This window comes from Chelonus insularis, unplaced genomic scaffold (assembly GCF_013357705.1).
Source record: "Chelonus insularis isolate UGA/USDA-ARS -01 unplaced genomic scaffold, ASM1335770v1 contig_399_pilon, whole genome shotgun sequence".
Classification (NCBI taxonomy): Eukaryota; Metazoa; Arthropoda; class Insecta; order Hymenoptera; family Braconidae; genus Chelonus; species Chelonus insularis.
The window spans coordinates 110,010-123,971 of record NW_023276554.1 but is presented as its reverse complement, the minus strand read 5'-3'; the positions used below and the strand labels follow the sequence as shown (position 1 = coordinate 123,971).

The following is a 13,962-nucleotide window of genomic DNA, read 5'->3' as shown; positions in this document are numbered from 1 at the left end:
TATTTTTCTTGTTTTTTTTTTTTTAACATTCCTTTCATCTTTAATTACAGATGCATGCTGACAATGTTTTTTATGAAATTGCTCGATGTTTGATGAATCAAAAATACATGTATGTGGTGACACATATCCAAAAGGGGCGAATCGAAAGAATCAAAAGGGAGGGAAGTTTGGAGCCATCAGATGGGGAGAAGGCGCCTGTACCCGTGAGGCAAGAATAGCAAACGGCGCCAACTTGCTAACATGCGGCGCCTACCACCCTTACAAATAGGGGATGCCAAGCACCATCGTCATCAGTAGATTCCCGTCCATTGTACAATTTTTCGCGCCCAAGATGTATCCATTTATTTTCTCATCGCGACAACGTCTAAGTTTTTTGCTCTATTTCTTATTATCATACAAGAAATACTAAAAAAGGTACAGAAAATAGAACGGTTGATTTTCAATCAGATTTATTAGCAAGTATTATTAATCATTAAGCCGTCGATCGCGTCATGCACAACCATTACAAAATCTCGTTCCAACTCTCTGCTCAAACAAGTTTTCTAAAATTAGCCAATTTATGAGCGACGACCTACGAATGCCTTTCTTTTCGCCCCCACTTATCTCTTTCCTTGTTTTCTCCCCTTCGTTTCTCTGTCGATCATTTCTTCACATTGGCGCCAATTGAAAACTTATAAATTTATTCTAAAAATTATTTATCCTTTAATTATAAATATTTTATTCAATCAATTGAAACTAAGTTTATCATAAAATTATCAATAACTTGAGTTTTTATGCAAGAAATAATTTTATTCTATAATGATTAATAGTTGACGATTGGATAAAAAATTTTAAAAACCGCCAAAAATTCGAAAGGTTAGCGCCATGCTGGAGAACGGAAGACATTAGCGACACGAGTGAGGATCGATGTAACTGAAAAGAAGTGAGTGAGACAAGACTAGTGGTCAGAGAGGAACGGCCATGTTGTCGGAAAGTTGGGTTTGTATTAATGGGATCTACGATGTCGATGATAATGCGTGCGAAGTAGTGTAAGTGTGTGCGCGCGTTTGAGTTACATTAGTGTGCGTTGGCGCCTCCAAGAGAAGGGAGGTGGAGGCTCATGACGGCCCTGGACCTCGTGCGTGCCGCTAGTAAAGTCCGAGCTTGTGGTTAGTGTGTAGTTGTCGGTCGTGACAGTATCGCGTTATGATGTGCTTTGTTGCTAGTTAAAAATCAACGACTACTTGGAAGTAAAAGCAACGAGTCAACGACAAATATAATTAATTGGTCTTGTAAACAAATGGTACTAAAATTATTTTATTGATTATACATTTAATAGATTTAGTTGATAGTATTAGTTAGTAGTTATTAGAGCAATAATAAATGTTAAGTATATTATATCGGGAATCGTTGAATCTCAGCAAACAACTGATCGAGGAAAGAAAGATAGAGAGAGATAGAGAATAATCGTGTGTGCGCGTGTGGTATCCATATATAAAGTAGCGAATGTGATTGCGAATACGACGGCGTCGCGACGTCGGTGCACTCGACACGCGTCGACCTCTCTTGTCGGTTTAAACGTCGTCAAGTCGACTAGTACATACTTGTTGGTTGACTCGCGTGCTGCGCGCGCGGGGAAACCTCATCATACTATCATCCATCAGACTACACCATGTGTGTGTGTGCCATCGTCGTAGCCGTCGTTTTCGTTCGTACGATCCAGTGGATAGATCGTTTAGTTTGTGCGCAGTGTTGATGAGATAGTTCTTATTCACAACTCATTTATGTTTCATATATATATATATATATATTTTTTATATTTTTCAAGTGGATGACGAGAGTAACAAGAAACAAGAAGGCCAAGCTAACCAACCGGTGAGATTTATCGACAAGTGTATTAAAACGCGCTTGGCAGTGAGTGTTAAATGTAGTAATTGTTAAAATTTTGAAAGTTACCAAAGCGACGATAAACTATGATTACCGTGGATACAAGAAATTATGTCAATCGCTGCTAGTCGAAAACGAATGAGTGATTGTTGTAAATCAGTGTTATGCGGTGCCAAAGCGCCGAAAGCCACGACGACGAGGAGGACAACGAGGAGGACAAGAACGAGAACGAGAACGAGGAGGAGAACGAGAAGGGAAGAATTGGAGAAGCAACAGCTGGCCCAAGCGCAGGAGCATTCGTAGCTTGTGATTTTCTTCTTTGACTGTGGTCTCGAGTTGTTCAAGAGACTGAAGGAGAGGGTGAGAGAACGGGCAGTGAGAAGTCAAGCAGTAGTTTGTTGGTTCCAAGCGTCACACGCTATTTCGAGTACACGACCGTGGCCCAGCGACGGTACAACGCTCTTCTTCTTCTTCGCCGGTAGTTCAACCATTCTTGTTCACGTCATCTCGTTCCTGGCTCTTGAGAACCATCAACTGTCCACGTGTTGTGTACTTTATTCATCAACAATTAAAAATCATACACCTGTAGGTGGAATAATTATTCAATTCACGTGGCAAAGTATCAAAGTACTGGCCCCCAAATGCACAAGCGGCTTATCCTGTTTCATGTTCATGTTCTGGAGCAAACGGACGGTATTAACTAGACGTCTGCTAAAGGCCAAGGTTCGCCGAGAGTATGAAACCGAGTGTGAGACTCAAGAGGATACATCGACACGCATCACTAGCACAAATAGAGTATCAGCTGAAGCTTCTGCTTGTTCTCCAGCAGTACAACAGCATAATAAAACGACCACTGTAGCAAATTTACCTACTAGTTCTAGGAGAAGTGTTACAAGTCAACATCAAGCTAAACGAACAACAACTACAAGCAACGTAACCACTCGAACTGGTGGACGTGGTACCCGGCTACATCACGCTTGCTGTGGTGGTGCCGATTCGCAAGACGATCGTGACGACGAAGACGAAGAAGACGAGAGTTCAAACGATAACGAAGACGAGGAAGCTGATGAACGTTTATTAAGGTGTAAAGAACTTCTTAAAACTTTGAAAGAAAATCAACTGGAAATGTTGCTTACATCAATTGAAAGTTACGGTGCCGATTTAGGCTCATGTGTTCTTGTTGCCGAAAGATGTATTCAAGATTCATCAGAACAAGAAGTAAATAATGATCAACAGGATCATTGCCGACGTTATCGTCACACTCAAAGAAATTCTCGACATCATCATCCTCTTCGTCATCGACATTCACATCATTTTACGCGGCATCGTTCACGATGTCGTCACTGTGAACTTCCTCATGGTTTTACGAGTGGAGTTAATGAAGACACTGATGTACTAGATGACACCTCGAGTCTTGAAGAACAACATCGTTTACCAATTACTGACACAAGACCAAGTTTTCTGCTACCACCAGCTCATCTACTCTCCTGCCAGATTTGGCGGTGGCCTGATCTCAACCACTCATCTGAGCTGAAAAAGCTACCAGTCTGTCATTCCGCTAAAGATCCATCATTTGTCTGCTGCAATCCCTATCATTGGAGTCGACTCTGCAAACCTGGTAAGACGACATTCTAATTAATTTCCGACAGTTGTGTGTCTCTTTAAATGCATAACGACAAGACACTGGCGCCAGTATTACTTCCTTTACGTAACGCTCGTCCCGTTTAACCCGTCTGTCTCTACGTTACTCTAGCACTCTAAAGTAATTCTAGTATATCTATACTAAATCTATATAAGCATTATAAAGCTATATAAGCATCAGGTAACGTCTAGACTTGCACCTCTTTTACGTGATAATCTCTCCTGTTAAGTTGCCTTGTCCTAGTGCCGGCGCCTGTCCATGTTATGTTTCTGGTCGGAATTGATAATTCTAGGAAATGTCGAAAACATCCAGCTGAAGGGAAAAAAAAAGGGAAAAGTTCAGGACAAAGAACAATAAGATACACACAGTAGGCAATGCAGCGGACCGTCGCCGTCGTCGTTGTTGTCCGTTAGATACACACCAGGGAGGAAGAAAAGGGAAAGGCTAAGTGGTGAAGTGGGGAGAGTGACTCGCTGGCGTCGATGCTCGACGTTGAGCGACCGGCAGGACAGCGGCGGGGCAGCCTGAAGAGACGAAGAAGGGGAATACCGCCATCGTTGCCGACGCCGCGTGTCATTGCTGGCGCCAGCTAATTGTCGAGGCCAGCCAGCCGGCGCTAGCGAGGATACCGGCTCTTTTCGCGACGATCAGACCAAAACTTCCTTTACTAACTCTTCCCTCATTTATTTATCCATTCATTTGTTTATTTTTACTCTTTTTCCTCTTCATCCTCCATGTGTGTACATTTATAACACCGACTCATATTTATTTGAAATTTAAATTTAAAAATACCTACATCATTTTGTTATAATTTACAATTATAACAAGAGTTAAGTAGAATTGATGATTGATGGAATTTTTTTTTTATTTTGCAGAGTCGCCGCCACCCCCGTACTGTCTTACACCAGCGGAGAGAGGTGCAATGAAACGCGAAGGTAAGCAGTTTAGCCGGCGCCTAGTCGTCGTGGATTCTCCCGCGAGCGGCTATTATTACACGTACGCGGTGGCTCTCGATGCGCACATACTTTTCGCGGTCTTTACTGGCCACGGCATATGTATACGAATTGCCATCGGCGGGGGGTCAAACATTCATGAACGTAACGCGTGGAATGTAAACGAGTTGATGTATACGAATATCTTAGCTATGTTATGATATACCCACTAGCAATAAGATTTTATTGTACAAGCGTTGATGTATTAATGATGTTTATTTGATTCTTTCAGCTTCAGCTTGTGGTATACAATCACGTCAACCAGATAACCGATGTTATGGAAATACCACCGCACCCTTAAGACTTCCGGAATCACTTACCACCGATGGTGAAGGTATAAAAAAAGCAATTGTTGTAGTTTACTTGAAATTCTACTGACATTAGTGAAGTAACATTTAACATTTCAATTATATTGAGGACAATGTTGCACCTTGACCGACAAATCTACCTGCTTCCGTCCCTCGTAATTCTTTTTTCATGACTATTATTTGCTTTATGATGATTATAAAGTTAAAGTCAAGGGTGAAGGAGTCTTTATAATGGATAAAGAAGGATTATCAAGTTGAGTTGCGTTTAAGTGGTCAAAAGAAATTTGGTTGAAAGGTGGAGTACTGACGAAGCATCAGCATAGCACGGGACTTGAGGAAATGGAGGGCAGGCTTGCCTGGCGCCAGACAGCTGCCGCGTGTCTCGTCGGTATTCTTGCGACCTCGCCTGTTTGCTTTCTTTTTCGTTCATTCTTTCTGTCTTTGTCAGTTTGGTTATTCTACCTCTTTTATATCCATTCATTTCCACAATGTTTGACGCAAGCTACTTTTCATTGATTCAACACGTTTCAAGAGCTATGCGCACGAGGGTGAGACTGAGAAATGCGTGCGAATCCATCATCAAAAGTCACATGAATGGTTGTATAGAGAGCGGAGGTGGATGGGCAACAGGTCGCTGCTGCTGCTGCTGTATATCCAGAGTGTAGTAGAGCGCACGCGCTTATTTTCACCCTCGTGCATTTTGGCAAAAACTTCAAAGTTGTTTCAAGTCACGAGAATATCGTGCAGATAGGATGACTGAGGTAGCAGTTACGAATGGAGTAGCATTTTAATTTATTTCTGATAAACAAATAATTTTTCTTTCTCTTTACTTATAGACATTAAATATCAGCAACGTAGAATATTTAAATGCTACTTTTTTTATTGAAATTTTGCATGGAAGTATTATTATTTTAGCCGGCAATGATCGGGTATACGTCGTGTGCACGTTTCTCAACGCTTGCCGTTAATCCAGCGCCAAAGAGGAATGTGTCCTGGCGCCATAGTAGTCGTTGAAATGTATGTGTGTCCAGACGCACTCAAGTTATGATGCTTCTAAGCCAGTATTGCTGGAGTTAAGCAAAAGCTTAAACCGAAATATCATTGGATTGGTTTATTAATACAAACAAACAACAGCACTCAGTCGAGTGGTTGCTGCTGCTGCTGCTATGCTTAAGTAAAACGAAAAAGACTCAGCTACTCCTTTCTATCGTACATTGACGTGTGTATTGGCCGGGTGGGATAACGTAGGCGCTGCCACCGAAAGCGCTTGGCCGATCGGTTGGCTTGGCTGCCAGCCTCGGGCCTTACCAAGTTGCGTGGCCAAGAGTCAAGAGAGGAAAAGAGAACGAAAGAAAGAAAGAGAGGTTCGCCGGCGCCTGGTATGTGGCGCCTTCACTGGCGTCGAATCATCTTTTTCTCAGTGCTACGTACATTCCCACACTATCTCCACCACTGTAGCGTAACTCTCGCCGTCAATGAGCCACTCTATACACTCGACAATGCCCGTTTACGATTCGATCCGGTCCGAGTGACGCGATAACGAACGGGTCGACGATAAGAACCGACTTTTTAGCAACATATTACCTCTCAAGCGCGATAATACACTGCGAAAGTAAAGAGAGAAGGCGGTACCAAGCGCGGAAAGGCCGTTCGAAGGACAGAGGTCACCTGACGGATTATATCAGAGGTGGGCAAACTCGACTCTTGGAAGCCAGAGCAGCTCCTATGGTTTCCATAAGAGTAAGTGAAAGAGGCTATGAGACCACGTTGAAAACTTGTATAAGTTTTTCTCTCTCAGATTTCAAAAAATTCAAGTTTTCCCACCTCTGGATTATATTGTTGGAGAGATTACTCTTTCATGTTTATTGTTCAACATGTTTCTATATCATATGCTTGATGTTGCTTTTACCAAGGTTTTACTTGTTTCTCGCAGTGCTTATCTAACCTGAGGGTGTTTGACCTTATGCACCAGGCAAATAAATGCTCTTTCTCTCTGATGCTTAAAGAGTTAAATGATGGCGGACGTCGGCGCCGATGCCGCGACGGTCGTCCTTGCGCTGCGCTCCTCCGTTCAACGATGACGTAATCGTCACGATAGCCCGCAATCTTGGCGCCGTGTTAAACTCGTAATATCTATTTTTATCTCATGGAAGTACCGCACGACGGTTAAATACTTGAGTCTTGCACATACAACTATTGGATAAAGTATTCAATACTTGATCTAGGGGGTCATATCTACAAACAAAGAGTCAGATTGTCCAAATATTCCAGACTACCTTCATAAATACCAGACTATTTTGCTAGCCTATTATCATAATCGGTGTAATGATGATGATGATGATGATAATGAGCTTGACGACGATCACGACGAGCATGCTGATGATAATAGCAATAATAATAAAAATAATAATAATAATGGTCTTGAGAAAAGGGGGCGAACAGCATGTATATATATATAAAATACGTGTGTCGTATGTGTGCAACAGCCCCAGCCGTATGCAATTTGCGTGATCCGCGTAGGTTGTTAGGCCGCCGCCACTCGGTCGAGCATTATAATTTTCGCGGCGAGACGAGCAGTTTTTCTACGCTGCCGCGGCGGGCGGGAGCGGTGGTCGCGGCAGGATGAAAACGATGAGATGATTGCTGTAGTCCATACCATGATGACGGTGGTAGAACGGGTCGAGTTGAATCGTGGGCCGCGCTCAGTGGCCCATCCAGACAGGCTTCTTTACTTTTTCTTTCTATATACCTCATCCTCTTCTTTTCACTCTCGCCAACCTTCAACGTTTAATCTCCGGTTTTCGTACACACATCGACATTATGTCAAACATTTCTACGGGATTTATCTTAATTTTTTTCTTTTTTTATTACAGACCGCACTGACTCGGAGAGAAAAGAGTGGTGTACATTGGCATACTGGGAACTTAGTGGTCGAGTTGGTAGACTTTATCCTGTAGAAGCATCAATAATAAGTGTCTTTGAGTCAGTTCATGATGGTGATGGACTTTGCTTAGCAAGTCTTGCTGAGAATCATGGCTCTTCAGCAGCTGTTAGAAGGACGCGAAGTAAAATTGGTCTAGGTAAGCTTGCGTGTGTATACTTTTATTGAGTGAACGAGTTGTTTTACCTTTAGGCAATATGCAAATAATTCTTTCTTAACTCTAGGTTTGATGTTGAGCCAAGAGGATGATGGTGTCTGGGCATACAACCGGTCTGGTAGTCCAATTTTTGTTAATTCACCAACCCTTGATGACCCAGAATCGCGAACACTCTTAGTATACCGAGTACCACCTGGATTTTGTCTCAATATATTTGATAGAGCAAAAAGCCCACCGGTACGATATACTACTTATAGTGATCCACCAAATGCAAGTGGTCCAGTTGATGCTCATTCTGTGAGGATAAGTTTCGCCAAAGGATGGGGTCCTAAGTACTCAAGACAAGAGGTCACTTCTTGTCCTTGCTGGTTAGAAGTTCTGCTTGCACCATGCAGGTGATCTTCTTGTTTCTAATGCGTCACGCGAATGTCGATGCCGATCGTGCCTTCCTCAACGAGAAAGAATAAAATGAAAGAGAACGGAAATAAGAGTTACTTTGTATTACGAAGATGACCTGTTCTTTATGACGAAGCCACTAGAGAGAATACAAATCTCTCTCTTCATGCCTACGCATTTCAATAATCATGTGGATATATATATTTTTTTTCTATATTCATTTATAAATGAATTGGTCAGTTGTACTACTATAGTTGGCTAACTAGTCGACTTTTTAATGAATTGTACCTTATATTGTGGTCCATGATAAATGTAACGTGAATGGTTCCACAATCATTTAAGAAAAAACCTTCATATATTATTGGATAAGAGAATATTAAAAAAAAATCATAAGAATTTATTAAAAATAAATATTAACACGATAACATGGATAAACGGGATATCCATGTGTCGTTGCTTTACTGTTCGTTTATTTATTAAGTTTTTCTAGCTATGAAAAGATTCGTTTGTAAATAAAATTATTTATAATACGTATATACACGCCAATAAACGCGACGCTAATTGCCATATAATGTGGTTTGGTGAGAGTGTCAAAGAATGAACAAGTTTGATTGATTGAAACCTCGTTTTGTAATATCCTGGAACAATTTTAAAGGCTGCGTGACTGTTTTTATTTGTATGATATTGTCATTTTTACATACAAAAATAAAATGTATGTATTATTTACGCTTTTTAAGAACGAAATGTAAAAAAAAATATGTTAATGGCTGAGTTGCGTCACCGTAAAATTGCTGATTAACAAATAATAGCGATGAAAAATTAAAACAAATGTCTTTGTAAAAAAATTTTAAAAAACAGTCCTCGAGTCTCATGTTAAACCTCGCTCTTTTTAACTTTGGCTCAGGTATTTTATAAGTCGACAACAATTGTTATGCTCGAGTATTGGAAAATATTTCAATTAAAAAGACTGTAAACTACAGACTCTCAAATAAAATCGTCGCGACAAAGGATTTGACGAGGATTACAAATGTCTAATAATAATGATAATAACAAAGTCTAGCGTAAAAGTTGCCTCTGTGAAACATTGTGCCTTTTATATAAAATGTTGATGATATGGATCATCGAATTAGTCAGTAAAATAACAATGTAACGCGTTGTGACGCAACGTTAACGCATTCGATAAATCAAACAAATATAAGAATACCTAAGAAAACAGAGCCTTATAAATTTGGCCTGTTTACCGCATAAATTTGTCTGGTATCCGCCATTTCTGTAAACTTTTATAAACAATTTTCCCTCGTACTTTTTTTTATACTATTTAATAGATTGAACGAATGATGCCTTGATTTTTTATACCTGCCAAAAAATAAATTATAAAATTACTGTCATGCAATAAATTTCTACTTATCGATTATTAGTAGTAATAGGTGATAATAATTCAAAAAAAAAACAATTGTTCTCAAAATTTAATGAAAGAGGGAATTATACAAATATTTATAGAACCATTTGTCGAGATTTTAAGTAAACTTGAAATGTATTATCTATCGGCGGATTTCTCGTGTATGTTATAAACATTTATTAATGCTATTAATAGTACTATTATGATGATTATTACAATGATAAATATAAATAATAATTACAATGATTAATAATACAATACAGTTTTTAGATTAAAATCATCTTACATCTACAAGTATCGCCAATATCTTATTCGTCATCGTTGACGCGATGAAATTGAATTTAAGATGGCAATAATTATTAAAAGCAATAGCCAAGTGATTAATGAGGTGATGCAATTATAATAAATTAACCGGAATATTTTACTCCGGATTTAATTTTTTTTTTAACTAATATTATTTTCAATACATTTTTATTCGAGTCGAGGACTGCGGCACGCGCAATATTTGTTACATCTAGGTTTAATAATTTTTTCATAAAACCTGGTGTACCAATTGATGACGAAACTATTTGTAATATTAAACGAAAGTTGACTGGATTTTGTTGATTTCTATTTAAAAAAGGATATGAAAAATACATGAGATTAAAAATTATCTAATGATAAGCCTTTTTATATTTTCTAAAAAAACTTATTTATAATAATATTTTTTGTGTCTAGATGCAAGTTTTTCTTGACAGTGATAAAAAAAGAAAGCAAGACTCTAAATGCTAAAAAAAAAAATAGAACAATTCTTTCTAACAGTCATTTATTATTAATCATAATAAAAAAATTTGTATTATTGTATATACTTATAAATGCTAACAAGAAAAATGAATACTTTATAACTAGTGTCTATAAGTAGACCAAAAGCAATATTGATGCTTATAGTACCAATCCTTCCGAAATAAGACGTCATAAAAATTGTCAAAGCACTGAATCCAATTTAGTGAATTGGAAGTATATCCACAACAACGCTATTAAGTACAATGTTTGCTGCTGTGAGTGCTGCTGAAAATATACTAGCTACGACAAGAATTTAAGTAGATGATTTGACAAAGTAAATAGCAAAGCCTGCAAGTCTGGCTACCAGTGATGTTGTTACTATAAAAATAACAGTTGATGAATAAATAAATAAATCTTTATGTTTATTATATTAGTTGTGTTGAAAATAGTTACCAAGAATAGTTGGTCGTCCCACGCAAATCAACAAGCAAATGCAAGCTATGCTCTTCAAAGCATATATTCCATTTATTATTAGAGTATCAATAAAGTACTCGTTTATTAGCTTGGAGATGTAAACAAATTTATTAACCATTGTAGTCATGCTGCTATAAGTTTGCAAGCATTTGCTTTAATAAGATTTTAAGTGATTTTTTTACACTAAAAGTATTATTATTTATTTTCTTACTAGTAATTAATTATTTCAACAAATTTTCATATGAATAATCAAATTTTATTGATTGACTGAATAACTTTTATTTACAAAAAAAATGATCATTCTCTATGGAAATATTTTTAATAATTTACATGGATGAATTCAGGTACAATAATTTACATCAGTTGTTGACAATAACTTTCATTATGATTGAATTGTTTTTCTTTTTTCAATTTAATTAGTGTTTGCTTTAAACCTCTTCATCCATTTTACCAGTCTACTAAATAAAACAGCTAATGATTATATTACTTATTTTATTTAATAACAAACTATTTTTAATTTATTTTATGACAATTCTTGTGAGACTCAAGAATTTTCTCATAAAAGCATCAATATGTATCGTGCACCAAGAGTTCATTGAAATTCACTGTCAGAATAATTGACGTGATGACAATGAAAATACTTGACGTATTTTTGTAAATTTATTTATTAATAATAATTTGTTACTTATAGTTAATTTATTTTGAAAAATTCAACTAGGAGTAGCACCAGAATTATTTTAAACATTTACAGCAGGACCAATTCGACTGTGTTTGAGAGGATTAAATGGAGTGACGTTACGGATTTCTTTTTCTAAACACTCAGAATAAACATCAGCACTTAGTTCATGAACACCAATTTCTTTGTCTGACTTAGCAAGTTTTACTGCATCATCAATTTCTTTTCTTATGTCTGTCTCCAATTTCTACGAAAAAGTAATAAAAAATATAATTTTATTCTCTTATTATTAAAAAAAATAAAAAATTAATTATTAAATTACCTTCAAATCATCGGCAGTGACTAGATTGGCATTGAGAATTTTTTCTTTAAAACTCGTAAGAGGATCACGTGTTTGTCGGACTTCCTGAATTTCTTCTCGTGTTCGATAACTTGTTCCAGGATCAGACATACTGTGACCACTGTATCGATATGTCATTGTTTCCATTACAATGGGCCCTTTACCAGAAGTACAATGTTTTATGGCAAATCTTGTGGCTTCTCTGACTGCTAGTACATCCATACCATCAACCTAAAAATTAATGATGATGAAAGTAAAATTGAAAGTAATTAAAAAGTAAAAAAATCGAACTTTTTTAAAAGAAATAAGGTAATTTCTGTTAAATTTAGTATTTTAATAACATTGAAAATTACCCATATTCCAGGTACATAATCACCACGAGTATAATAATCTGTACTGGCAGCAGCTCTGTCTACACTTGTTCCCATTCCATACTGATTATTTTCGCAGACATAAATACAAGGAACATCCCATAATTTAGTCATATTGAAGACCTCGTAGATTTGACCCTGGTTTGCTGCTCCATCACCGTAGAGAGCTAAACATACACCACCATCACCTTTGTATTTATGTGCAAAAGCGATACCAGCACCTAAGGGTACCTATAATTTAAACATTTGAGTATTTTTAGCCTTCCACTTGAAGATAATTTTTTAAATAGATAAAATGTATCAACATACTTGAGCTCCAACGATTCCATTACCACCATAAAAATTTTTGGCATACATGTGCATAGAACCACCTTTTCCTCTCGCATTACCACTTTGTCTACCTGTTAATTCAGTGAGTACTCCTGCTGGTTTGATTCCCATTAAATACGTCCAACCATGAGCTCGATAAGCTGTAATTACTGAATCCATCGGTCGAAGAGCCGCAGTCATACCAACTGCACAAGCTTCCTGTAAAATGGATTGATTTATTAAAAAAATTAATCAAGTATTGATTCAGAAATGGAGTCATTAAATCAATTTTAAATTATTCATAGGAATAAACTATGATAAGCTTAAGAGATTTACCTGACCAGAATACAAGTGACAGAATCCTCTAACAATTTTTTCTTTGTACAAATTACCAGCAGCAGTTTCCATTCGTCTAATAGTATGTAATTTTTTGTACAGATCAAGAGCTTCATCTCGTGTAACAGTGACTTTAGTAGATGGTCCTGAATCAAGTTTATGTAATTTGAAAGGTTTCGTTTCCCAAGATGCTTCTGTGGCATAATTATTACGTCCACTGGAGAAGACAGAGAGGATCTGTAACAAACAAATACGTCAAGAATAATATTTTATAAATATTTAATAAAAATAATATTGTAAATCTTTTAATCATCAATAACACAAATGCCTAGTGATTTCATTATATTAATTGATTATAATCATGTCTATTTAGATAGAACATTGTGTAATTCAAGTAAAACTATTGAAACTCTAGCAACGACAATGAAACGCTTCATGACATGTCATTAGATAAGTGCTTATGTGACATTTCTTTGAGAATGAAGTATATTTACCGAGTTCCATGAAGCGAACTTGCCAGTAGCCAATATTCGTCAAGCAAAACGAAGATCATCGATGATTTAAACATGAGAATAGAGAAAAAATTGAGTTGAAGTTAGTGGAATATTTAATGATAAAAACATCTTATTTCAAGGTCATCTATTTGTAATTGATATAAATGAATAGTTGTAAGAGATTATTTATTCATTATTCATATAAGAATTAATTAGGCTTACATTTCGTCGTGACGCTTCTCTGCCGATATTTTTTACACAATTTGCCATCATTTTGAAAGGTCGTTACTGACTCTAAATATATTACTATCACCTGATCGACAGCTAGTGCGATAGTTCGGACACTAGCCAATAATGTAATCAAGAATATAGGTTACAATTATTACTATGCTTGTTCGTAATAGTACAAGTAGCGGAAAAAACGTACGATTTTCTACCGTGAATTAAATCACTAGTAGAGTCAGCTGAGATTTTTCTTTTGAGCATGCGTACTAAGTTG

At 37.2% G+C, this 13,962-nt stretch overlaps 2 protein-coding genes across 5 annotated transcripts; one reads left to right on the top strand and one right to left on the bottom strand.

Annotated features, from left to right (window-relative positions):
- Positions 1-761: 761 nt before the first annotated feature.
- Positions 762-10,891, top strand: LOC118068115 (Daughters against dpp). 2 transcript variants are annotated; one of them, XM_035085312.1, is made up of 6 exons: positions 762-1,282; positions 1,808-3,484; positions 4,384-4,443; positions 4,733-4,834; positions 7,682-7,888; positions 7,974-10,891. In XM_035085312.1, exons 2-6 carry the CDS (start codon positions 2,533-2,535, stop codon positions 8,303-8,305), a joined length of 1,653 nt encoding a protein of 550 aa, XP_034941203.1. In that variant the 5' UTR covers positions 762-1,282; positions 1,808-2,532; the 3' UTR covers positions 8,306-10,891. The 2 variants fall into 2 exon arrangements, with proteins under 2 accessions (XP_034941203.1, XP_034941204.1); XM_035085313.1 differs by lacking the exon at positions 762-1,282 and having other exon boundaries at positions 1,291-3,484.
- Positions 10,892-11,237: 346 nt separating this feature from the next.
- LOC118068117 (pyruvate dehydrogenase E1 component subunit alpha type II, mitochondrial-like) lies at positions 11,238-13,916 on the bottom strand. 3 transcript variants are annotated; one of them, XM_035085315.1, is made up of 7 exons: positions 13,686-13,916; positions 13,464-13,493; positions 12,970-13,206; positions 12,634-12,852; positions 12,307-12,555; positions 11,936-12,184; positions 11,238-11,860 (listed from the first exon to the last, which is right to left on the bottom strand). In XM_035085315.1, exons 1-7 carry the CDS (start codon positions 13,734-13,736, stop codon positions 11,675-11,677), a joined length of 1,221 nt encoding a protein of 406 aa, XP_034941206.1. In that variant the 5' UTR covers positions 13,737-13,916; the 3' UTR covers positions 11,238-11,674. The 3 variants fall into 3 exon arrangements, with proteins under 3 accessions (XP_034941206.1, XP_034941207.1, XP_034941208.1); XM_035085316.1 differs by having other exon boundaries at positions 13,464-13,481; XM_035085317.1 differs by lacking the exon at positions 13,464-13,493 and having other exon boundaries at positions 13,686-13,915.
- Between the last annotated feature and the right edge of the window lie 46 nt (positions 13,917-13,962).